A 27,569-nucleotide genomic window follows, 5' to 3' on the forward strand; every position below is an offset into this window, starting at 1 on the left:
CTCTTTCTATAACTGCTAGAAACCCGAATCTTGGTCCTGGTGGTGTAACGTTGTTCACATGTGGTCTTCGTTGCCAGATTTTTAAAAATCAACCTCACTATGGACAGTCTTTGGGAAACAAAATGCTAAATGCATAGTTTAGCAGCAGCAGCAGCATACAGAAAAAAAAAAAAAGAAAATGCTGAAGATGGCAAATTACAAATTTTGGAAACAAAAAGACAGCCCCAAAAACACAACAAAGGGACTTGAAACGAGGTTAAGTGCTTTGAAACATCCTAATGATAATACATTTGCACGACCTGAATGCTGAGATGCAGGAGTGGACGGGCGACACAAAGGACTCGATATACCGTGACTGAAAGAGAGGTAACGGCACACGTTTTGAAAAAAATCATTCAAAAAAATACAGGATACCAATACTGAATTGGTTGTAATAAACTGTACAAGTGTCAAGCTCGTTTGGAAAACCACTTGAGGTGAATTGGTATACAGCCGAGACACAGTGGGTGACTTATAGGCGGCGGGATGTCCACTATAAGCGTCCTCTTGGGCTCTGTGAGAACAGGCAGATTGGATTTTTAAAAGCTTGTGTTGAGTGCGTAATGAAAAAGTGTGAATGATCATAATCCAAAACTCAGAGTGGCTCATTAGACGTTGAATTCAGCCTTCGTGTCTGATCCAGAAGTTACGTCCTTATTGCTCGGGGTGAACTGGGACAAGGAACGCGGTTCCTTCGTTCAGAGCAAACTCGCTTTTGACAGTAATTACAAGAACATTCTATCGGGAACAGGTTGCTTGAGGGGAAAATGGCAGGATTGTATTCGCAACTCCCATTAGGAAACACAACGTTTGTGTTAGAAACCCGCTTTATCATCTCCCATAAGTCTTCATGTGCCCAGACACGCCAGCCCAGGATGGCCACATCCAATCCTGAATGAGGCTGATTACAGCCGTGGATCCCTCCCGTAAGACCCATTATATCCTAACATACACGATTCCTGCAATTACTGCACCTTGATCAAATCTAATTTTTTTTTATACATGTACCCATTGAAGGATAGTTTAATACACCCGTGTCCACTGTTGTCTGTGGGCTTGAAGTCCATTGTTGTTTTTTTTCTTATTGTGTTTTATATATATATTTATATCTTTATACAAAGTATAAAACAGACCCATGGACGCCATGACTGTGTGTATTGGAAACGCTGAGTTGAGCGGCCGTTTTGAAAGTTCCCTCGCTCTGGCAAATGGTATCACGTGTTCAGTTTCTAAGGGGTCTTTTGGGGTGGCAGACCCTTGCGTCCCCCCCCGGCGACAGGAGGGCGTTATGTCATTATGTCATTTGGTGGGGCGCCTCTAGCATCTCCATGAGGAAGGTATCGATGGGCGTATCCCCTATGAGCTTGAAGAAGAACAGATGCTCCAAACACTTCAGTCCAATGGAACGCAGGGCAGGGAGCCGTAGCAACAGCTTAGCAAACCTGCACGTGAAAACAATCAAACGTCAAAAACCCCCCACAAAAGACAGATATACAATTAATCTGATAGCTCTCTGACAGCGACTCTGAAGATCTGACGACCTTTGAAATCAAACAAGACTTGAGAAGTATGAAGCTGTGAAATGTTCTTCAAAAAAAATATCGCAATATGTGACCCTGGAACACAAAACCAGTCATAAAAAGCTGATTAAATTTCAAATGTCAAACTATTTGAAAATCTGGAATCTGAGGGTGCAAAAAAAACAACAACAAAAAAGTAAATATTGAAAAAAAAAAATTTTTCTTAGCAATACATATTACTAATCAAAAGTTATGTTTTGATATATTTACAGTAGGAAATTTACAAAATATCATCATGGAACATGATCTTTACTTGGCATAAAAGATAAGCCAATAGTTTTGACCCACACATTGTATTGTTGGCTATTGCTACAAATATACCCATGCTACTTTACGACTGGTTTTGTGGTCCAGGGTCACATATATCATCCAGGTACTTTCTGCAGCGGTGCAGAAAGACAGGAAGTGGTTCTTGTACCTTCCAGGTTGTTCAGGGTACTTCTGTTTGCAGTAGGCTTCCAGAGAAGCATAGACCTTCTCTCTCAGTGCCTCCACCTCACCTGGGTTTGACAGGCCTTTGGAGTCTGAAATAGTAGAAGATGCATAACAAAGTTGAGTTTTGGAGTAGGAACTGTACTTTCGTGCTCCAGCACATCCTTGGAGCATACGGCGTTCCAGAGGAACAATGCAGCACTCAAACACCATTAATGGAACTGAACCAATATCTTCAAAATACTGAACGTTTCTTGATGATTGAATGTTTGCTCTGGTGTACAAAGACCAGTGTTAAGAAAATTAAAAATGTTCAACAGATACAGAGATTGACAGCATTTGAATTGCTTACAAAATTGACTGCAAAAACTTAAATGTCCACTGAAGTGCATTAAAATGCATCGCAAACGAGTATATAATATTGACAGCTAGTGGTTGAAATGGGTACTGTAATCCAAATTCAAAATATTGTTTCGCCGCCGCCACCTCCTCCTCAGACACAATGCTCTCGTGGGTTGCCAGATTGAGGACACCAAACAGAGAGAAACTGACAATGGAAGGTAACGAGCCTAACACTAATTTTATGTTTATGTTTTATGAATTCTGACTCGTTTGCTGCCTTCAATGGCTTTAATACGCTGAGTTTTCCACCAACTGGCAACCCTGGGTGTCAAAATACTATTGGTTAAAATGGCAGTGGGCGCTTCACACAGACAAAAACACAACAGACATTCCAACACGGAATGTGCATTTTCAATATAGAATAATTGGCCGTAGCGTTGTTTTTGTGGAGAAACAAGTATGGGAATTTAGCCTAGGGTTTCCTAAATCTGTGTGAATGTATTATGGTGTTTTTATGATTTGGTGCAGTCAAACAAATGACGTATAGCACTTTTAAGCTTCAAGTCTTTCGATTTTTATCATTAGAAACTATTTTTGGACTGGTAGCGTCATAAGGGGTGATACAGTAGTACCTGGATTGAAGAGGACGATGGCTCGAAGGCACCCTAGCTCTGTTTTATCCATCTGCATGTCTCTCATCTTGGACACTAACTCCGTCAGCACCCTAAATATAGGAGAAAACACACAGGTTAAGACTGAAAACAGGTAAAATAATGATGTCATCATAGTAATATTACTATTATTTATTTATTTTTAGTTATACCCCTTGTCAAACATGTCATTGTAAAAACCTTGATGTTTATGTTCAAATAAAAAGCAAAATAAAAAAGGTTCCACTGCTTAAAAATGCCCCAATTGATCTTTATAAATGAAGGACACTGCAACACGATCAGCTGTTGGGAAATGAGACGCATGTGGGCAGATATTACTACATTACTGCTTTGACTGGCAGTGACTGTCAAATATCAGTAATGGCTCAGTAAAACATCTAGATTGGCATCACTTCCTCTGATCCAGAGGGTGACGTCTCCTCCTACAGGCTTGGCCTCTGCGTGACCGGGTGACGGCACACACACTGGTGCGAGGCAACCTCGTTCCCACTCTTAACACACTCTAATTGAATTGGCCTCCTGGAACAATAAGTGGAGGGGTGGGGAACTTCAGCCCAGTGTTTAAGTCAACCATCCACTTCATTTGTGGCACGGCTGTCACTAGCAGGGGACCTGATAAAGAAACATTATCAGGGCTGCGCATCTTAATGCGAGCTGCATTAACACTGGAATCCATTCTTCCAGAGGAGTCGGTCGTATTCTAATCACTAAAGCAGCCTCTGGGCGCAGAGAGCGGAGAGTCTTCAACCATGGCGCTGCAGACCTAACAGGGGATGTTAATGTCCAATTACCGTTAATGCAACTTTTTTGTTACAGTAATGAATTTCTTTATCAGTATTTCTGTCTTGATTTTCAGTAACAATAGCTGAACTCAAAAGTTTACATACACGTTGCAGAATCTGCAAAATGTTAATTATTTTACCAAAATAAGAGGGATCATACAAAATGCATGTTATTTATTATTTAGTACTGACTTGAATAAGATACTTCACATTAAAGACGTTTACATATTAGTCCAAAAGAGAAAATAATAGTTGTTTTTATAATAGTATAAAAATTACCCTGTTCAAAAGTTTACATGATTCTTAATATGTTCCACAACTGTTTTTTGTTCACAAGTTTACATACACTTGATTCTTAATACAGTGTTGTTACCTGAAGTCCCTTGTTTATCTTGAACAGTTAAACTGCCCGCCATTCCTCAGAAAGGAGACACGATGCATTAAGAGCCGGGGGGTGAAAACTTAAGAACAGAATGAAGATGTGTACATTTTTCTTATTTTGCCTAAATATATTTTTTTTTTTTTCTTTTAGTATTGGCCTTTAGAAGCTGTTGGAAAGGGTTAAAATACACAAACGCTGAAAAACCAACGAATTTGTGGGACCTGAAGGATTTTTCTGAAGAACAGCGGGCAGTTTAACTGTTCAGGACAAATAAGTGACTTATGAACAACTATCACTAAACAAAAAAAACACATCTGTGGATCATTCAGGTAACAACACTGTATTAAGAATCAAGTGTATGTAAACTTGTGAACAGGGTCATTTTTATAAATTCAACTATTATTTTCTCCTGTGTAAACATCTTTTGTGTGAAATATCTTATCCAGGTCAGTACTAAAGAAAAAAACAACATGCATTTTGTATGATGCCTCTTATTTTGGTAAAATAATTAACATTTTGCAGATTCTGCAAGGTGTATGTACATTTTTGACTTCAACTGTAAGTGTGTAAATACATCGAGTATAACATCATGGTATGGTAGCTTTATTGCACAGCATTGTTCAGGTTTTTGTGGGCACAGATACAGAGCAAAGCCCTTTGCGTCACTGGGTATATCCTCCATATTTTTTGATTTCATCGTAAATGACACACAAATGGATTTCCTTTAACATTTTCTGTCTGAGCACTCGACCATTTCTGCATGACCTCTGTTGCCAGCGCGGCTGCATATTTAATGAATATCGATGTAAATCGATAGAAAGCTCGCTCCTCGCTGCCCTTCTGTCTCAGCGTTCCGCTGCCAGAAATGTCAAGGTTCCTCTTCTGCCCTTGTCATGAAAATTTCTAGTGTGATCATCTGTTTGAATACGTTCTATATAGCCAAATCCTCATATATTACCAAAAACAAAACATATAATAGTATTATATATATTTTTTATCAGGATAGTTCACCCAAAAATGAAAATTCTGTCATTAATTACTCACCCTCATGTCATTCAAAACTGGTGAGACTTGCATCCATCTTCAAAACACAAATTAGATAGCTATGTTTGATGAAATCCGAGAGCTTTCTGAGCCTGCATAGACACAACTGACACATTCAAGGCCTAGAAGATGCAAGGTCAGGAAGCTCTCGGATTTCATTGAAATTTGTGTTCTGAGGATGAACCGGGGTCTTAGATTTGGAATGACATGGGGGTGAGCCCTTTCGAAACACAATGGTGATCCACAAATTTTCAGTAGACGAGTATAATAGGTATCATTCCAACCTGTCAAATATGGCTCCTACTCCGGCGCTGTGGGCGCTGTTCCGGTGCACGTGCAATCCTGTGGCCAACAGTATCCCATCTTTCACTGCTATCGAACGGTGTGAAAATGACGCAATGAGGAGCTCATTCCATCCTGAGTGAGACAGATGAAATCATGATAAAACATTGCACACAGAAAGAGTGAATTAAGCCAGTATCTGAGTGACAGGGCTCCTTTAACTAGTCTGCCTAGCAACTACCCCACTCCCCTCATTTCCCCAGAGTTGAGCTTGGGAAAAGCTGAGATGCTTTCATCTGTGAGACAGCAGAACTAAAGGGGTTATTTATAGAAAACCTGAGAGCTCAGAGAGGGAGAATGAGAGAAGACCCTCTTAACATGCTCTTCAGCTTGTTCTGAGAAGATAAGCATGACTCGCTAATACAATGGGGCATAAAGGAAATTAACAGCGAAGCAGTTTATTTGTAGAATGCTGGTCTACAGAACATCTATTTGTCTTGCTCATACTTTGTCAACTTTTTAGAAACTCACTTGTGAATCTGACGCTGTACGCATAAACTGTTGCGACAGAACAACTGACTTTCCTCACATCAGTGGTGTACTGTAACTAAGTGAGGACACCTGCCCCTTTTAGTTAGCACTATATTACTCATAGAGACTTCATTTCCCCCTTTTTTAATATTTTACATTCAGTTTTATATAAAAGCACTTTTACGCCACAAAAACCACAATGCCTTTCCCTGCCTTTTCCAAAAAACTGGCAACCCAGACAGCATTTTTGGGTATCAAAGATATATTTAGAACCTTGAGTCTAGTCTATGTGGGCAACACACTAGCTTTAAAGGGGTGGTTCACCCAAAAATGTCAATTCTGTCATTACTTACTCACCCTCATGTTGTTCTAAACCTGTAGGACCTTTGTTTGTCTTCGGAACACAAATTAAGATATTTTTGATGAAATCCAAGAGCTCTCTAACCCTCCATAGACAGGTTCCCTTTCACGTTCGAGGCCCAGAAAGGTACCAAAAACATCAACAAAATAGTCTATGTGACATCAGTGGTTCAATTGTAATTTTATTAAGCTTCAAGAATACTTTTTGTGCGCAAAAAAAACTAAAATAATAACTTTATTCAACAATTCTTCTCTGCATTGAACCACTAATGTCACATGGACTACTTTATCGATGGCCTTACATTTTGAACGTGGTAGGACCCTTGCTGTCTACGGAGGTTCAGAAAGCTCTCAGATTTAAAAAAAAAAATATTTTAATTTGTGTTCTGAAGACGAACGAAGGTCTTACAGGTTTGGAACAAGATGAGGGTGAGTAATTAATGACAGAAATTTCTGGGTGAACTGAACTTACAACATACAACATACGTTTTCCAAATATAAGCATCTTGCAAAAAATTAAGAATCACTAAAAAAATAAAGAAAAAAAATTATTTATAAGTTGTTCAAACCATTTTTAGGTTTAATTATCAAATGTTGAACATTTAAATAAAATAAAATGGAATAATTAATTAAAAAACGTAAATAATTTTATTCTGCGTGTATCTAATGCAACGACGCAATGACATAAGAAAAAATGTAGGCATTTTTGAGCATAGTCACATTTCGAACCCAGGATGTTATCTATGTAGACAGAACACTAGAATGCTGTCTAAAAAGCCAGCTTACTAGAGTTTGAAATAAACTGTATAAACTAAAAGTAAAAAAAAAATTAAAATTAAGAATGCCCTGATTCATGGAAGTTTTTGCAATTTCAGGAATTTTTAGACTTTCAAATGCACTTTTGAATCCTAACATGTTGTCCAAGTAGGTAAAATGCTACAATGCAGTCTAGATAGGCACTAAACTAGGTTTTGAAAAACACCTGTAGTAGCAGTTCAACTTTTAAAACTAATTAAATGTGACCCAGGACCACAAAACCAGTCATAAGGGTCAATTTTTTGAAATTGAGATTTATACACCTTAGAAAAACATCTGTATGGTTTGTTAGGATAGGACGATATTTGGTCGAGATGCAACTATTTGATAATCTGGAATCTGAGGGTGCAAAAAAAATCTAAATACTGAGAAAATCACCTCCAAAGTTCTTAGCAATGCATATTACTAATTAAAAATGATCTTTACTTAATATGATTTTGGCATAAAACAAAAATGGATCATTTTGACCCATACAATGTATGTTTGGCTCTTGCTACAAATATACCCATGCTACTTAAGACTGGTTTTGTGGTCCAGGGTAACAAATATTATGTAAGTAAACGGTCTTTTAAGTGTTAGTGTGCATCTGTCCATTTATACTCTTCAACTGACCTGCTCGTAGAAGAATGACCTGGTCATCCAGCGGGAGCTCGGAAAAATGCGGGATCCTCTTGGCCCATTCCACTAGAGTGAAGAGCTGCTTGTCTGCGGCCTGACAGATGTTTGTGACTGGATCATTGGGCTGGTGGAGGAAACAAAAACACAGGTGTCATACATTGTTCTGTCCAAATATCAGAAAAACAAATTCACACACTTCTAAGCTACATAAGTTTGATTTCAGACAGTCATGTTTTAAAATATTTCAGAACGCAATCCAAGTACACACTGCATTCTCAGTGCTGACACAAATAGTGCTTGCATTAGCATAATCTGCTGTCGTATTCAATAAGTTTTCACTTTCAGCTCAAGTGCTGAAAGTTCTGTCATGAAACTCTAGATGGCACAGGCTGATGGAGACTGATGATATTCACAGCGTTAAACTACTCAGCACAAGCTGGTTCATATTGCATACGCAACCAATGAGCTTTCTGCTTTACATTTAAAAGCCTGGTTAGCATTCACTAGAGTTCCTCTGAAACCCTCCACCTCCCCAGCTCCACCTGTATAGATCTGCGATGGGCAGACTTTTTCTGCCAAGACCAAATACATTAACATTGTCATATTCATTACCATGCTAAAATCTTCACAGAGTTGTCATGCTAAAACTAGTTTCATGGAGAGGCATGGTTAGTTAAAATTACTTAACTGTTGACACGTTTATAGCTAGCTATCTAAATAATATCCCATCTGTTTAATGGCAGACATTTGAGGGTAGGTTTATCACTCAGGATTGCTACTGTTCTCCTCGGCCCCACACACGGGAACTAATCCACTCAGAACAGAAGTGAACAGGAAGACAAAACAAACAGTGCTTTTGCCCCGGCCTGCGCAGGAAATACCTGCCGAGAGCTGGTGCTAAAAAATGACTCCCTTTCTAAGCAGGCCTTTCCTGCAGGAAGCTCCCTGGAACTAAATTCACTTTGACATATTTGCTCATTCCCAAACATTTAAAGGACCCAGAGATTAACATGTTTGTTGTGGTCAAAACACACGCATTGTTCTTGAAAATGCCTTTGTGAGTAACGTCACACGAGGGAGTTTGCGTACGGCAAGTTGCCTTTAATGCCTCCTGCAGATCTGAGTCTATTAGCACGTCTCGATGCGGAACGCTCCGGCTCCATCAAAGAGAGAGGACAAATGAGAGATATGAAAAATGGCCTAGATGATTCCAGCTTCACGTTGCGTGAAGCCAAGGGAGGGATAGATACGCTGCTTTGTTTTATAAGATGAAAGACTGAGTCAATGGAGTGCGGGAGAGAGAGCGAACGAGCGCAGGAGAGAGGAAAAGCAGCAGGAGAGGGTTTTCTGAAAGGACGGGAACAAATAGATATTGAGTGCCGTTTTTCAACTCAAGTGTCAAAAGGGAAGGCGTTGAAAAACATCAACAGGACATTGCAGCGGGCAAAAGGACAAATAGTTTTTAAGAAAACAAACACAGAGGGATAAAAATTATATTCATATTTATCAAAATTATTAGTGGGAGGGGGTGTGCATTCTTGGAAAATCCTGACCTCACTTTTGGCAGCCTGCTAGATTCACTCGGGTGCAGTGCAGGAAGTTTATTAATAGGTTCGACACAGTGACACCACAATTATGAGTCAAGAGCTTCTGAATGGGTCAATATATCAGCCGCTGTCACTGAAATCTAACGGTCTGTAGTTCAAAAAAAAAAAATTGCTCAGTTAAAAAAAAAAGACATACATATGTTTTTTTGTTTGGCGATAGTTGTTTATGAGTCCCTTCTTTGTCCTGAACAGTTAAACTCCTCGTTGTTCTTGAGAAAAATTCTTTAGGTCCCACAAGGTCTTTGGAATTTCAGCATTTTTTTTGCGTATTTGAACCCTTTCCAACAATGACTGTATGATTTTGAGATCCATCTTTTCACACTGAGGACAACTGAGGGACTCATATGCTACTGATGCTTAAGAAGGAAACATGATGCATTAAGACCCGGGGGCGAAAACTTTTGACCAAAGTGTACATTTTTCTTATTTTGACTAAATATCGTATTTTTTCATTTAGTACTGCCCTTCGGAAGCTACAGAATGTTTCCCAGAAGACAAAATAAGTTCAATTTACCCTGATCTTCAAATTCCAAAAGTTTTCACCCCCTGGCTCTTAATGCATTGTGTTTCCTTCTGAAGCATCAGTAAGTGTTTGAACCTTCTGTAATAGTTGCATATGAGTCCATCAGTTGTTTTCAGTCGTCTGCTGGTCTAAGCGTGTTCATTGTTGCGTGTATGAGGTTTTATTTTCACTACCTGCAAACTCACAAAGAGCTCCTAAAAGGCACTTTACTTCCTTGCCCTCTGCTTATTTTGTTTTGGATACACTGCTTGCTCTCTACGTGAAATCATGTCGCATAGCATCACGTCGTGTCATCACTTTTTTTGGTTCTTGTCGTCACTGTTTCTGGTTCGTTTAGAAGTCTTTGGTCCATGTTGTGTTCATATTTCATTCAATCCGCACCAGTGTTCATTTGAAAGTGGACCATGACCCATCTTTTTTAGCGGTCTCAGTCTGTTTGTTTGGTGCGCACCAGGGTTCGGATGGCAGCGTTCACACTTACTCAAATGAACCGCACTAATAGAGCAATCGCACTAGAGTTTGTTTTAATCGAACCAAACATGACAAGTGTGAACACACCCTTAACGCATTATCTTTCCTTCTGAAGCATCAGTGAGTGTTTGAACCTTCTGTAATAGTTGCATATGAGTCCCTCAGTTGTCCTCAGTATGAAAAGATGGATCTTAAAATCATACAGTCAGTCAGTTCTGAGAAAAGCTCTAAAATCATTAGATTTGTAGATGCCTCTTTTTATTTTGCATGGGTGATGTAATGATATTCAGACATTTGTTTAACTCAAGTGTCCGAATACTTGGAGAAACCACTTTGCGGCCATTAACAGAGGCAAGAAGCCTCTCCACAGTTACTACTTTGGGAAATGACTGATGACAGATAAACAGTGGGCTCTTCCGTGATTTTGCATCACAACACGAGAATTCTCAGGAGAATCCTGTGAAAGTGTTGAATGTTTCCCCTCTACAGTATTTAAGTGGCTGTTTAAAACTCGCACTGACAACAGGAGCAGATCAAAGGCAGAAGCTGGAGATGGCAAACTGTTAGCCCGACACAAAGCCATCTCTCCGAAAACAGATGCAGCTTATGAATATTTCCGCGGCTGATCGGGGACATGCAGGCGATCCTCCTCGGTGCAACAGTTCCTGCCATGTTCTTTAACAAATACATAAACTAATAGATAATTTATTCACCAAAAAAAAAAAATACAAAGGCAAGCGAAGTGATGAAGAGACTGACACTCCGCAAAAGAATACAACTCCCAGAGTTCTCGTTAAACACGGTAATACTCATGAATGATGAATAGCTATCTTGGCTCTGTTTACACTGACCTCGTTTCTTCAACAAAACAACCAAAAATGACCCAAAAATTGAGGCTGCTAAATACCTGGCTTATAAAGAAACAAACAAAAAGATCCACGAATCTAAATATAGCATGATAAACTAAAATAAATGTAAGGATTTCTGTAATTTAAGTCGTTAACAGGGCGTCCATGGTGGTACTGCAGTGGGGCTCTGCCCATTATTATTTGATCTTTAACAAATTTGTGTGAAAAAATGGTCAAATTAGTTAAACAAAAAACAACATTAACTTTAAATAAACCTAAAGTTCAGGTAAATGTTTTACTGTATTTCCCACATTAATAAATAAAATATTTTTACTGCATTTATATAAATGTACAAATACATGAATATAAAGGCCATTCTACAGAACTGGTCTAAAGTCAGAGTTGGAAACGTCTTGAAAATCCAAAAATGCAAATGTTTGTACATTTAGGGGTTAGGGTTGGGGACAGCCACCTCCCAATTAAGAGTACCCAATACATGATGATTTTAAATATATTAAGCTTACTAATATTTGAAATATTATTGTGGGTTTCAACAGATAATAGAAGGATCTTAGTAAACATCTAAGACTTAAATACTTAAATGTTTTTTAAATGTGTTTTTTAGTTGTGGGACATCAGTTTGCACCATTTCTTCAGAATGGCCCATTAATAATGATTTTAATGGCTTTTTTATGCCTTTTATTATGTAAATGAGGGTTATGCATCCATTATATCCATATCCAAGGTCACTTGATCTAGACTAAAATGTATCCAAGTAGCAGAAAATAAGTAGTTGATGAAAGAAGTAAAAACCACCATGAATGATTTCTTTAGTGTGAATACAGTCAGCCATATGATTTGCTTGTGAGATTCAGTGGAGCGGGGCAAACGCTAGCCCCGGGGCACGAGTGATGACGACTTTTTCAGATTCAAGGAGACGCTTTGATAACATTCTCTTCATGACCATCACAAAACAACGGCTGTTTTTGTTCCCGCTGAATGAAAAGCATTCGGCCTGCATTATTCACAGCAGATCCTGGTCCCGGGCTCTCGCAGAAACGCCGCGCTTGCATATCGCACTATGAAATTTTTATCACTTGAGGAGGAGAGATGAGAGACGTTTAAATTTTTCATTGTCTGCTTAAACTATATTATTGTTGCGTGACAACAGAGAGGGAAAAAGCAGTCTGGATTTACAGATGAACGAGACGTCTGCAAGCTCACGTGACATATCTCTGTCGCAGAAACACTTCCTGTGTGTCAGTTATTATTTTATCAATGTTCTTACTACCTTTCCGGGTCTTGAACGTTTCAGTTGCATTCCTGTCTGTGAAGGGTCAGAAAGCTTTTGGATTTTATCAAAAATATCTTAATTTGTGTTCTGAAGATGAACGAAGGTCTTATTAGGGCTGTGTATTGCCAAGAATCTGGCGATACAATACGTATCACGATTCAGAGGTTGTGAAGGATATGCTGCAATACATTGCGATACTGTAAACATTATGAGTATTATGAGTTTAAGGGTGAGTAATTAATGACAGAATTTTAAATTGTGTGTGAACTATCGCTTTAAATTCATTATTAATATTTTTTTACTTAAATAAATAGTTCGAGAAAATTAGGCAAAAAAGAGAATTAGAGAGAGAACGGGACCATATTCTCCTCCTTTGAAGGCAGCCCTTCGCTGCCTAACTGGAGGCATGTTACTAACGCCTGTTTAACTCCTGTTCTAGGTCACCATGAGATAAACACACTTCATTCAGCTTGGCCAAACCCCAGCCATTAAGCAGCAGTGGCGGCCCATTCATGAGCTGCACTCCCGGGCCGAGGTCCTCTGATTAATTAGCACATGGGGCAGTGGCTTCCAAAAGAGCACAGACAGAAGGGGAGCTCCGGGGACAGCGGGAAGGAGCCGGCTGAGCGGGGGAGACGATACCTCTGACTGCCGGCCAAGAAAGAGCTACACATTCCAGTAAAGTGTCTCCCTGCTGTCCAACTCTAGACGGCATCATTATTTTCTTTAATATCCTGTATTAAAGCATCATCTACCGCCAGCAGGATGAGTTAGGCTGTAATGTTTAAACTATGAAAATAACTGTCAGTGCACATGCTGAGAATTTTGGCATGTTAAGACACAACGTCACTGTGTTCGCCTGGGAGCAATAGCGAATGACACTAATGATACTTAACGTGGTGATATTTATGACATCTATGGACTGTAACATGAAAATAGTTATTTGTTTATAATTGTCGGACACATTTTTAAAATATCATTTGCGTTTAAGACAGTGTTACCATTTCTGCCCGGGAGCTACAGCAAAGGATAAAACCAATGATACTCGAAGTGATATTTATGAGATCTTTTGATAAATTTGTGCATTTTAAATTCAAATGTAATTAACCCAATCTAGCTTATCCATGTTGAATTTAAAATAAAAAATAAAACTCACATGGGATAAAAAAAAACAAAACAAAAAGGATTATTATTTACATTTTTTTTGTTAAAGAAATAAAATAAATTACTGCTATTCAAAAGTTTGGGATCAGTAGGATTTTTAAAATGTTTTTTAAAGACATTTCTTCTGCTCATTAACGATTTGCATTTATTTGATCAAAAATACAGTTAAAAAACAATTAAAATTTACATTAAAAATTTTCTATTTTAATATACTGTAAAATATAATTTATTCATGTGATGTAAAGCTGAGTTTTCATTCATTGCTCCAGTTTTACATTTTCTTTCAGAAAATATTCTGATTTATTAACAATATGCTGATTTTGGTCTGATTTGTTTTTTCAGTTTTTGCTGCTTAACATTTTTTTTGGAACCTGTGATACTATTTTCAAGATTCTTTGATGAATAAAAAGTTAAAAAATAAAAAGTTAGTTTTAAAATGTCTTTCAAAAATAAATAAATGACCAACCCCTAAACATTTGAATGGTAGTATATATTGTTACAATAGAATTCTTTCTTTCTTTTTTTTTTTAATATATTCTTTTTTTTTTTTTTGTATCAAAGAATCCTGAAAAAAAGTCAGTTTCCAAAAATAAATATTAAGCAGCAAAAACTGTTTCCAATATTGATAATAAATCAGCATATTAATCATGTGACACTAAAGACTGGAGTACTGATGCTGAAATGCATCACAGGAATAAAATATGTTTTAAAGTATATTAAAATGGTAAACCATTATTTTGAATTGCAATAATATTTCATAATATTACAGTTTTTCTTCCAGATTATTGATCAAATAAATACAACTTTGATTAGAATAAAATACACTTAAAATTCCAAAACTTTTGAACAGTAGTATATATATGTTTATATCAAATATATATTATATAATATATATAGAATAAAGAATAAATAGAATATATAGAATAAAGAATAAAAAAATAGAATAAAAGAACAGAATAAAAACGAAACTACTCAAAGCTGAAATGAAAAAAGTTCTAAATATTTTAAAACAATAACTACTTTGAGCTCAAAGCTAAATATAATAATAAACAACATATATAATAACGCAAAACAATAATAACCTTGGTTAGCCTCAGCTCGCACAAAAAAAGAGCCCCCTACTGGAGATACAGCGTGACGAACCCAACCAAGATAGCGACTCAATAACTGAGTGCTTTCTAATGTAAAGCCTGGCAGCTTCTCCCTCATGACAGGCCTTATGTTCTCCCTCGTCTCGCTACCTTTCCCCAAACGTCGGTCCTCTGTTCCCACACATCTTCATCTTCCCGAAATAACCCCCATTTACTCACATAACAGCTTCCAGAACATTTTCGCTTCAGTACAGAGCAGTCCCAAAAGACGCACTCAACCGCCCCAACTCTGTCTCTCTCTCTCCTCCTCTATCCTCCTCCTGTTCTACCACTCTTCCTGCACGAGAAAACTCTCCTTGGTTGCTGACGGCAGGCTGAAAGCTCCCGGGGACTGTCAAAGTATTTCATTATTCAAACAATGCTGGAAAGTGGAGCCAATGATCACTTTAGTGGTGCTGATTTGTCATGGTGACTAGACGAGGGAGGGAGACTTCACAGCGCACAGGTAAATTCAACAACTTTATCTTGCTCTGCTTCTCGCAGGGAATTACCAACCAAAACTCCATTAAAACAGATTAAGAAGTTGGATGCGTAACATACGTGCTCTGACACACTGAGCCTCAAAGTTAGCACAAATTTCACTGAACTGCATAAAGTTTAAGTGATGGACAAGATGTAAGCCATTTTCTGTCAGTGTGTGAGACTTAAGAATTATTCGCTGCTATAGATAAATAACTAGAAGAATACCAAAGTACAGTAAACGGTAAAACTCTGCTACAAACCAGTGTTTTTATAATTGCAGCAATGTGATACAAAATAGCAGTTTGCAATATTAAGCAGAATAACAAAACACTGGGATAGTCTGTAATATCCTTCATGGCCCAGGAAACGAAGGACGCATTTCAAGGCTGCTTCTGAAGGAGATTTTTGAAATGGGACAGCCTTTGTCGTCTTTGATTGTTTGACAGAAACAGAAAAGTCAACAAACTATTTGGGGACAGAAAGAGTTTCTTGCATGAGCTCTGAGAGGTAAACAATTCTACAAAGCTCCAACCCACAAACCCAGTTTTTCAATGTATCTCAAGGGTCTGTTTAAGTATACAGGGGGTTCTCGGCTTGTCCAGTAAACCTGAGGTGGTTCCCCAGGCTTTTCAGAGCATAAAGAGGAAGATATGTCACTTACCGAATTCGAGGGCATCGGTACATTGGTCTCAATGTAAGTCTCCGTCTTGGGCTCCACGGCAAGCTCCGCCTCCAGAATCTTCTCCACAGGCATGTCTTCGTTCGCACTGCTGGTCGACTCCACCTCGTTCTCGTTGCGGTCCTTGGCTCGCTGGCGCTCCTCCTGAACGGCTGTATGTAACAATACTAGTCACGGTCACTACAGTTGGTCAATCAAAAAAAATCATCACACATACAAACTGATATCAAGCAAATACAGCTGAGAACAAAAGTTTACATACACTTTGCAGAATCTGCAAAATGTTAATTATTTTAGCAAAATAAGAGGGATCATACAAAACGCATGTTATTTTTAATTTAGTACTGGCCTAAATAAGACGTTTACATATAGTCCACAAAAAAAATAATAGTTGAATTTACAAAAATTAACCCATTCAAAAGTTTACATACACTTCATTCTTAAAACTGTGTTGTTATCTGATGATCCACTGTTGTGTGTGTGTTTTTTTTTTTTTTTTTATTTAGTGATAGTTGTTCATGAGTACCTTGTTTGTCCTGAACAGTTCAACTGCCTGCTTTTCTTCAGAAAAATCCTTCAGGCCCTACAAATTCTTTGGTTTTTCAGCATTTGTGTATTTGAACCCTTTCCAACAATGACTGTATGATTTTGAGATCCATCTTTTCACACTGAGGACAACTGAGGGACTCATATGCAACTATTACAGAAGGTTCAAACTCAACTGATGCTCCAGAAGGAAACACGATGCATTAAGAGCCGGGGGGTGAAAACTCTAACTCATTTTGTCTTCTGGGAAGCATGTAACTATCTTTTGTAGCTTCTAAAGGGCAGTACTAAATGAAAAAAATAAACAAAATGCAAAAAATGTAAATATCTTTATTATGTTCGAAAGTTTTCACCTCCCCCTCCCCCTCTCTCTCTTAATGCATGCATTTTCTCTTGTGTACTATATGTAAACATCTTTTATGTGAAATATCATATTCAGGTCAGTACTAAATAAAAAAAAAAAACAACAACATGGATTTTGTATGATCCCTCTTATTTTGGTAAAATAATTAACATTTTGCATATTCTGCAAGGTGTATGTAAACTTTTGACCTCAACTGTACTTGATCTCCAGATATAACAGACTCTCAAATATGATTATCCACTTTATAAAATATCATGCATTTTTGACCTAATGTCAGAAAAAGCAGGATATTGTGAAAAAATAGACAACTGGCTTAATATACAGTATTATTACTTTACCCAAGTATAAAGAAAATAATTAAAATATTATCTGGACAATATTGACTTGTATAAAAGGGATAGTTTACCCAAAACTGAAAATCCTGTTATTAATTACTCACCCTCATGTCGTTCCAAATGCGTAAGACCTTCGTTTATCTTCAGAACACAAATTAAGATATTTTTGATAAAAACCTCAAAGCTTTCTGACCCTGCATAGACCGCAATGTCTGACGTAGAACATCTATCTCTCTTAGTTCATTGTCTGTATATTGTTTTAAATAAGTAAAGCTGGGCAAAAAAAAAAAAATTGTGAAATCTTCAGACACGAAGACTGTTTTACGTACAGCGTGCACATTCTGCGTCAGAACGCTGGCTCCTGAGTCAGCAGAAATGGTTGAATGAAGTTGTTATTTGATTTTCTTTGTGCACAAGAGTATTCTTATAGCTTCGTAATATCATTACGGCTGAAGCACTGATATCACATGGACTGTTTTACTGATGTTCTTACTACCCTTCTGGGCCTTGAACGTGGTAGTTCCGTTGCTGTCTATGCAGGATCAGAAAGCTCTTGGATTTCATCAAAAATATCTTAATTTGTGTTCCAAAGATGAACGGTCTAACGGGTTTGGAAATAAGCTAATCTAACTTCGTTGCATGACAGAATGTGATGTTTTGTAACATGTTTCATGTCTCTGTGGGTTCCTCCAACAGATCAGACATTTGATCAGCTCAGGGAAACAGGAAGTGGTTAGTGCTGAACAGTCAGTCAGTCTCACTGTGGCCAGAGCTGCATTAACCACAATCCAAGCCCCTGTGGTTAGAGCGCATGTGTGCCAAGCACAGTTCATCCAAAACACTCCAAAACCAGTCCCTCTTCACAGCACATTCAAACACACAAACACTAAACCTTCTCCTTTCCCTAACCCTTCGTTATTTTCCTCAACAGAGAATCACAGAGGTATCGTAGCAGCGGAGGGGTTCTGAAATGAGGGGGGATTCTGCTTTACGGAAAGTGCTGTCTGGAGGTCAGCCCAAGGGTAAAATACTTCGCCAGGAGTCAGAGAGAGGTGAGAGGGGCTGAAATCACGTTAGCTTTATTTCCCCTGGAGAGAAGGAGAGCATAAATTCATTTAATCCTGTTTTTCTGCAGATTCGCTCAGCTCTTTTTGGGACGAGCGTGGCCCAGCTCTCCTGCGCCTCGGGGTACAGCGCGAGCTTATGGGTTACAGAAAGAGGCGAACGCAAGCAAATGATCATATCCTTGAAAGAGGCAGTGATGATATAAATAAAAGAGACGAAAGGTTGCGTTAAGGTCATAGACAGTGGGTGTGAGAGCAAGACGTCATGTACGTATGAACACAGTGCTCTCTTTTCGTCTACAAGGGGAGGATTTACTCTCTCACATCAAACAAGAGCTAGAGATCTGGGATGGGGACTGGATGTTGGCTATGCAATCTATAGCCATAATAAATCATTTATATGGCCAAACTTGTCTGACTGCTTGCAAAGACACTAACCTGAGTTCAACTTAGTGTTGTTTTAAAAATCTTAGATAGATAGATAGATAGATAGATAGATAGATAGATAGACAGATAGTATGTGTGTATACTATTTTTTTTCTTAGTTTCGTTGTCAACTGCCGTTGATATTTTCTACTATTTAAAAAAATATTAATAATTCGTGAACCTGCACTGAAATCCTGATCCGAATCAAATGATTTGCAATCAGTGCTCCGAAGTTTCGATCTAAAGCAAAAGATTTGCGAACCCACTCTGAAGCTCCGATCTAAATCAAATGATTTGCGATCTATGCTCTGAAGAACCATATAACTTCAGATCAGGACTCGGTGCACAGATCACAAATCATTTGACTTAAGGTCCAAAATTCTTGTCTAAAATTTTACTCGTTAAAAAATGAATACAATCACGATTACACACTGCCTCCGAAACATTCATGCATCATAAAAAAATAAAAAAATTGGAGCAGGTTCGATTTTCTTCACATCCGTAGCAAGCATTTTTATAAGAAAGGATGACAAATACGAAAAAATGAAAAGAAAAAAAAAAAAACGCATACGCATTTCAGAGTCAGTGTGCAAGGACGTTAAGATTGGAACTTCACATATTGCAAATCATTTTGAATTATTCAATTCGCGAAATGATTCACGAACCCATTCCGATCAAATTACTGGTGATACACAATTTGAAGTCCCGATCTGAACCATATTATTTGCAATCCGACTGAATCGCTTCGAAAGAATGAATCATTTTGTGACGCAATGGTTTAACTGATTCGTAGTTTCAAAAAGCTCTGTTTCACCCATCACTACATGCTTTTTAAAATCCTTACAAGCGATGCTGAAATTCGAAAGTGCCTCTTGTACTCTGATCTGGCCTTTGCTAGTGAATCGCTTGAAATGAATGATCGAGTCACGAGTTTGAATCAATCAGAGCGGTTCCAGCGTAAATGACTTGAATTGATTCAGTTTGTCTGTTCCTCTTTACGCATCTTCAGCCATTTACACTACACTGTCAATACTACTACTGGTTTGGCTCGACAGTTTTCTGACTCTAACTAAAATAAACGAAAAGGGTATGATGTTTTTTTTTTTAATTGTGTGAATTTTGCATGAAAAGATGTGTGCTTATTGACAAAATTAAATATTTATTTCTTAGATACATTGTCTTTCAAAAATTCAAGCACTTTTCAAATACCTCTTTAGGAATATTATTTTCAAGGGTTTTTCAGGCCTTACATTTCAAAAGGTCCTTGTACAAACCCAGTGTATGTCTATATGTAAACAGGTATGCAACGCATTAATTGGTTTAATTCCTAAAAAACAGAAAACTAGTCTCCGCAGCCAAATGATTATAAAAACACTGAAAAATTCTGATATCTCATAAATCCAAAATTATTCTCTCTGACTGAGAGGCAAAATATAGTCTCTCAGATCAATATTCCACCAGCTGTGTGCTAAAATCTTCTATTAGCATGCTTAAGCACTTTCACGTCTCGTTTTTTGGGGACAAGTGTGCAAAAAGTGCTAATGCCCACTATTTCTTCAGCGTGATAACCCACCCCTCACCTCTTCCTCTCTTTCATCTCTCTCTGCCTCAGGTGATGATTTGGGAGAATAAATGGTGTTCTATATTTAGCGACAAAAAGCCTATCTGAGAAAAAAAAAAAAAAACACCTTGCATCAATGAACCATTTCCTGTTTTCTCTTAGTGTCTTGCAAGTGCACTACCAGGAATCTTGAATACAGTCACTGGTCATCATGTGCAGAATGAACTCGTTGACCATTGTCTCACCGTGAGCAGATCGGCAGACTGAACGTCTAGCGGGCGCTAATTAAGCGCTGACCTGCAGTCTGACTATTTAATGGCTGATTGAAGTAATGCGAATGTTTCTTCTAGAGTCACACAGAGGTGAGATTGTTTCTAATAGCAAATGCACAAAACATCTCACCCCATGGCGGAAAGCTTAGGTCAGTCAGTGCAAAGAACGATGGACTCCTTCAACCAAGTCCTTATGTACTTCGACTAACACAAATGGATGCTAAAGGGGCGTTTACGCAGCATTGATTTTAACGAGAGCTGTTGGAGTGAATAGTGCTATAAAATTTCAGAGGGCAAACGAAAAATCTTCTATCCTCAACTTCATGTGCTGTACCTTCTCTCTTCATGCCCATGGCCAAACACTTCTGATAGCGGCAGTACTGGCAACGGTTGCGCTGGCGTTTGTCGATAATACAGTCCTTGTTGTCTCTACAAGTGTAGGTCAGGTCCTTACGCACAGTCCTCTTGAAGAAACCCTTGCACCCCTCGCAGCTGTACACACCGTAGTGTTTACCTGTGGATAGAAAATAACAAACAAACACAGAAGCCTAAGGAGTTATGTTCAAGTCTACAATGCTAATAATTCATGAATCATGGCTTGTGGGATTTCAACCTACAACCTTTCAGCTGAAGTGTTAAAATACCTTCTTCTACCCCAACTTAATACTACAAGTATCTTTTAAAGTGTAAACAATGTAAACACTGTCTCTGTGCTCCTATAAAAATGTTGCACTGTTTCCCTGCTATAAAAAAACTGTTTAAGCCTAGCCTAAGCTGGTTTTAGCTGGTTTCCCTGTCTAAATTAACTTGCATAGCTAGCCAACCAGTTGAAGAGTGCCCAAAACATCTCTAAAACCACTCAAAAGATCATGTAGAAAACCAGCTAAGACCAGAAAAGCTGTTTTTCCATTTCAACCAGCCTTGCACAGTAACACATTAGCTTTTGGCCAAACCATTTGTATAAACTAGCCTAAACTTAGCTGGTTATGATGGTCTCCCACCATGCTGAGAGCAATTAATAGGTGTCCAAACCCCTTTCTAACACGACAATATAGACCATCTTGACTGGCCTAGCAGACCAGCTAAGACCAGAAAACTAACTTGGATTGCTGGACAGCCTGATTTAGCTTGTTTAGCTAACCAGCCAGTTGAAAAGTATCCAAAACCATTCTAAAACCACCCAAAAAATCATTCTGACCATGCTAGAAGCCCAGATAAGAGCAGAGAACCAGTGTAGACTGGTATTTAAGCTGTTCTTCCATCCCAACCAGCCCTGCACAGCAACGCTGGTACATCAGTTTTTGGCCAAACCATCTGTATAAACTATCCCAAGATGACCTTAGCTGATGGTTTAAGATGGTCTCCCACCAAAATAAAGCTTGTTTTCCTGGCTGACCAGTTAAAAGACACCCGAATCCCCTCTAACACCACACTACAGACCAGCCTGACTGGCTTAGAAGACCAGCTAAGACCAGAAAATCAACTAAGATGTTATTATCACCCTGATCAGCCCTGCATATAGCAACACTGGAACAACAGTTTCCATTTAGGGCACTTATAAACTAGCCAAAGCTGGTCTTAGATGGTTTAAGATGGTTTCCCAGCCTGATTTAGCTTGTTTAGCCAACAAACTAGCTGGAAAGTATCCAAAACCCTTCTAAAACCACCCAAAAGATCATCTTGACTTTCTGATGTAAGCTGTTTTTCTGTCCCAACCAGCCTTGCACAATGACACTGGCACATCAGTGTGTGACCTAACCTAAGAGGATCTTAGCTGGTTTAAGATGGTCTTCTACCATAATTAAGCTTGTATTGCTGGCTGACCAGGTAAAAGGTGCCCAAAACCCCTCTAACACCACATTACAAATCATCCTGACTGACTTAGAAGACTAGAAAACCAAATTAGATTGTTTTTTTAGCAATTTTTTTGAGCAGCAGTTTCCATTTGGGGCTGGATTGCAGATCTTAGCTGGTTTAAGATGGCTTCCCAGCCTGATTTAGCTTGTTTAGCTAATCAGCCTGTTGAAAAGTATCCAAAACCCTTGTAAAACCACCCAAAAGATCATTTTGACCGGGCTAGAAGACCAACTAAGATCAGAAAACCAGCATAGACTGGCATTTAAGCTGTTTTTCTGTTCCAACTAGCCCTGCACAGCAACATACTGTAGGCAGTTCAGCTCCAAACAGACCAGTTAGCATGTATAAACCAAAAAATTCACCAAAAAAATCATTGTGACTGGGCTAGAAGACCAGCTGAGACCAGAAAACCAGATTAGACTGTTTTTAAGCTGCTTTTTTCCCCTCACCCCAACCAGCTTTAAGCAAGCAACAGTAACAAAACATTACACGTTTGTGGCTAGGCTACCAGTTTACATGTAATACTAATACTATTGCCTAAGCTGTTCTTGCCGTTTAAGATGGTTTTCCAGCCTGATTTAGCTTGTTTAGCCAACCAACCAGTTGAAAAGGCTAGAAGACCAGCTTAGACTGGAAAACCAGCAAAAATACTGAAAATACCAAACTGGTATTTAAGATGTATTTTCATTCCAACTAGCCCTGCACAGCAACACTGGCCTAACAGTACAGATTTGGAGCTGAACTGTCTGTTTACGTAGCTTGTTCAGCTGGGGAACCACCTGAGAAGTGCCCAAAACCCCTCTAAAACCGCCCAAAAGACCATTCTGACTGGGCTAGAAGACCGGCCGAGACTAGAAGCCCAGCTTAGACAGTTTTTAAGATGTTTTGTAATCTCCCCAACCAGGCTTGAGCAAGCAACAGTTGCAAAATGTTGTACATTCAGGGCCAGACTTCACGTTTACATGTAATACTATTGCGTGGAAGTGTGTTTTGGTACCTGAGGAGCGGTCGCCGCAGATGGCACAGATGTGTTTGGTGAGGGAAAGCGGGGTGCCCGAGGGCTGGGCTGGCACCTTCATCACACCGTTGATGCCCAGGGGCGGCTTGATATCTTCTGAGCTGCTGACAGAGTTCATGGGCGAGTTCAGCTGCAAAGCATAAGCAAACAAACAACACGCATCATTTAGACACATGTCAACATATCGGCTCTTAGGAGCTGGGTGAAAGAAACCCTGAGTTCCAGAAGGCCCTGACTTTCCTGTCAATTTCTTTAGAACGGGGCCAGCCTCACCCAACAGGCCAGCGTTGAGATTTCAAATTGATTTTGTGCTGCGAGACTGGGTTTTCTCTCATCTGATTATGCTCTCTCTCCTGCTTCCTCTGAATGTAAGTACAAGAAATGGATGCTGAGTGTGTCCCTAGCCTCATTTTTTCATATCCAGCACCAGCAGTGCACATGTTCTATGCTAGAATGGCAGTGATAAAATATTTAATGGGACAGTGGAATAAAGACTTTCTCTCCAAGCTAAAATGTGTCTGGCTGCCCTCATCCAGACATTCATTTGCTCTCACATGTGTATTTTGAATGAGAAGCACATTAAAACTTAAATTTCTGTGGAAATGACAGCTAAAAAAAATGAAATCCATCACAAATGTTTATTAATCAATGTGAGCCAATGTTCGCTCACATTTTATTCTACCATTCCAAGGTGATGACGCAACAATTGTGCAAGAAGCAATAACAAGCACATTCTGTTCATTTCACTCTACACATGTTCATATTCAATTACACACTTTAATTATATCAGCGACACAAGGGTTTTGAGTAAATGAAAGGCGCCGACGGGTAGGCACTGTGCCTAAGGATCCAACAGGCTGTTCTCTTAAAAAAAAAAAAAAAAAACCCTGACAGACGGTATCTCGCCTTTGGGGAGTGAGAAAGTCAGTAAAAAGTCTTGTGGACACTGCATTGGTAAAAGTGATGTTTGCATGCATGTTACTTTTCCTCTTTTAGTTATATTATAGTAGATGCTTTACCAGCAACAGATTTGTTGGAAGGCGATTAAAAGCGTGACACAGACTTGGTAAAGGCCTTGGGACTGAGCGCGTTCTTGGCCACGAGTCAGAAACACTCATGCGAGAGCCTCCAAAGTCTTGTTCTCATGCTTTAGCCAGAACACAGTTAGCAGTCAAACTAGCAAGAGGGGCCTGATAAAGACCCCATTTAGACTAAAAGGAGCATCGCCACTTCCCACTTCACACCACGGCTATGTGTTGACGTGAGTGCAACAGACATGCAGACTTGCTAGACTTCTGTGGAGTGCCATGTAGCCAGAGGACACTGGACACAGACACAGCCTTACTGAACTTAAAAACATATTGAAGGTTCTAGGATTTTTCTCCATATAGTGGACTTCAATGGGAGACAACAGGCTGAAGGTCAAAATTGCAGTTCAACAAAGCTTCAAAGAGCTCTACATGATCTGTCATTTTCTAAGAAAAATAAATGTATATACTTTTTAACCACAAATGTTCGTCTTGCACTAGCTCGACTTCACGCATTATGCAGCCAAGTTGTAAAGGTCATGCGTGACCCAGTGTTTGCTAAGCAAATGTGCAAAGACTAAGTCAAACACCTTTTAGAAATAAAGGTAACACAACTATGCTGGACAATTTCAAGAGTTTTTTATTAGGTTGATTACGTAATGTGATCACGTAATGCATGTGCATCACAGAACTAGTGCAAGATGAGCATTTGTGGTTATATAGTATATTAGTTTTTATTTTTTTTTAGAAAATGACCAACCGTTTCGCTACAGAAAAGACCTTAGTCCTCAGCTGGGATCACGTAGAGCCCTTTGAAGCTGCAGTTTGGACCTTCAACCCATTGGCTCCCAGTGAAGTCCACTATATGGAGAAAAATCCTGGAATGTTTTCCTCAAAAACCTTAATTTCTTTTCAACTGAAGAAAGAATGACATGAACATCTTGGATGACATGGGGGTGAGTAAATTATTAGGAAATTTTAATTCTGGAATGAACTAATCCTTTTAAAAAACATGACTGATTTTCATGTTTTAAGATCAAGGTATATCAATATCTACATTAAAGACTTAAAAAAACTGAATTAATGACGAAGTCAGCATGATAAAATCAGTTTTTAATGTGACCTTCATATAATAAAAAGTTGGTTGGTTCGGTAGGGAAGTTCGTGTGTTAACACCATGCCAGCTTCCAAAATAAAAAGTATAAACAAACAATTTAAAATGAATTCATCTTTGTTCTTTAAAAAACGTGTTTGCAGAATAAGATAATTACTCTGGAGAAGTTCACTTCCAGATGGAGAAGTTCACAGACATGTTTACAGACAATTTACTTACCCCCTTGTCATCCAAGATGTTCATGTCTTTCTTTTTTCAGTTGTTTTTTGAGGAAAACATTTGAGGATTTCTCTCCATATAGTGGACTTCTATGGTGCCAGGGAATTTGAACTTCCAAAATGCAGTTTAAATGCAGCTTTAAAGGGCTCTAAACGATCCCAGCTGAAGAAGAAGGGTCTTAACTACCGAAACGATTGATTATATTCTAAAAAAAAAAAAACAATTTATATACTTTTCAACCTCATATGCTTATCTTGTCTAGCTCTGCCTGAACTCTGTGTATTCTGGTTCAAGACAGTTAGGGTACGTCGAAAAACTCATCTCATTTTTATCTCCAACTTCAAAATCGTCCTAATGTACATCACTGCTTTACCTTTTTTTGTAAAGGATTTCATCTTTGCACGTTCACTTTGTAAACACTGGGTCGGTACTTCTGCAGTGATGTAGTTTGATTTTGAAGTTGGAGGAGAAAACGAAACAGAGTTTTTTGACATACCCTAACTGTCTTGAACTGGAATACACATAGTACACACTGAGCTAGACAAGACGAGCATTTGAAGTTTAAAAGTATATAAATTGACAATTTTTTTTTTTAAATAACCAGTTGGAAGTTCAAACTCACGGGCACCATAGAAGTCTACTATATGGAGTTAAGTCCTGAAATGTTTTCCTCAAAAAACAACTGAAAAAAGAAAGACATGAACATCTTGGATGATTACATTTTCATTCTGGAAGTGAACTTCTTTAAGCACCATTTAAAAGGTGAGGCATGATGGATATCCAAACAGTTGTTATCGCAAAACTAAACCCCTATAGGGTAATCAGGGTGGTCTTTTATCACCCTGAAGGGGGTTATTCTGTGCTAACTACCGTCTGGATTTACATTATCCCGCTTACTACACGGCTACTTGCCACATAAGTAAATAATTAGACCCAAAACATTAATTTGAGTTGAAACATTTAAAAGCAAAGCTGAAGATTTGCTAGCAGGCAGCAAGTTCAACATGGAATATGGTAGTCATACATATTACACAGAACTTCACCACAAAAATAAATATGGAGATAAAAGATATTAAGAGTTTATTTGCAAAAACAGATAACTCAGTTTTTTTAATTTTCAAAAATCATGTTTTTTTATTATGTTATCATGCTTTTATTGTGTCAGTTAGATGTATTTCTAGTCAGTTTTACTTTATATCAGAATAACCCAACTGCAGTTTGATTGAGATTAATTGGAATGGACAATGAACATGATTTTGAGTTATCTGTTTTTTCAAATGAACTCTTCATATTGATGTAAGATTAAACAGTTTTAAAATCTTACCAGTTTGTTAGTTATCTTATAATCCATTACAGTGTACAAAACAATCGTCGCAAAATGACAGCAGATGCGCTTGTATGAAACAAGAGAGTCTGTGGTTTAAGACACAAAGATGACATAATTAAACACCCGCATGCATTTGAGTTTTAATATTCTATTAGCTAACCAAACGCAAAGCTTCAACTAAGAAAAACTGTTCTTAGCAAGCACTGACTTCAGTTACCAGGATGAGCCTGTGTTATCAGCTTTTAGCGGTTGTTATCAAGAAATAACATACCTTAAAATGTCACGACTGACCAATCAGAATCAAGTATTCCACAGAGCCGTGTAATAAAATCTGTTTTATTAAGGATATTGGACTCTGGC

General features: G+C 38.4%; 1 protein-coding gene and 1 long non-coding RNA gene across 3 annotated transcripts in view; one reads left to right on the plus strand and one right to left on the minus strand.

Moving 5' to 3' along the window:
• Position 1: 1 nt before the first annotated feature.
• Positions 2–27,569, minus strand: part of rxraa (retinoid X receptor, alpha a) — a 137,286-nt gene continuing 109,718 nt past the window's right edge. The window contains exons 4-11 of one of the 2 annotated variants that reach the window (XM_051093049.1): positions 23,501–23,651; positions 20,981–21,160; positions 16,061–16,230; positions 7,874–8,003; positions 5,557–5,689; positions 3,026–3,117; positions 2,038–2,143; positions 2–1,481 (exon numbers count right to left, since the gene is read on the minus strand). In XM_051093049.1, coding sequence (XP_050949006.1) covers positions 1,334–1,481; positions 2,038–2,143; positions 3,026–3,117; positions 5,557–5,689; positions 7,874–8,003; positions 16,061–16,230; positions 20,981–21,160; positions 23,501–23,651 — 1,110 coding nt within the window. In that variant the 3' untranslated portion in view covers positions 2–1,333. Of the gene's footprint in view, positions 1,482–2,037; positions 2,144–3,025; positions 3,118–5,556; positions 5,690–7,873; positions 8,004–16,060; positions 16,246–20,980; positions 21,161–23,500; positions 23,652–27,569 lie in introns of both variants that reach the window. The other variant, XM_051093048.1, reaches the window with a different exon arrangement.
• Positions 15,286–18,582, plus strand: LOC127152409 (uncharacterized). The gene is made up of 3 exons (XR_007825070.1): positions 15,286–15,382; positions 18,255–18,375; positions 18,459–18,582. It is a non-coding gene; the product is annotated as an uncharacterized LOC127152409 (long non-coding RNA).

The sequence above is a fragment of the Labeo rohita genome, chromosome 21 (genome assembly GCF_022985175.1).
Source record: "Labeo rohita strain BAU-BD-2019 chromosome 21, IGBB_LRoh.1.0, whole genome shotgun sequence".
Lineage (NCBI taxonomy): Eukaryota > Metazoa > Chordata > Actinopteri > Cypriniformes > Cyprinidae > Labeo > Labeo rohita.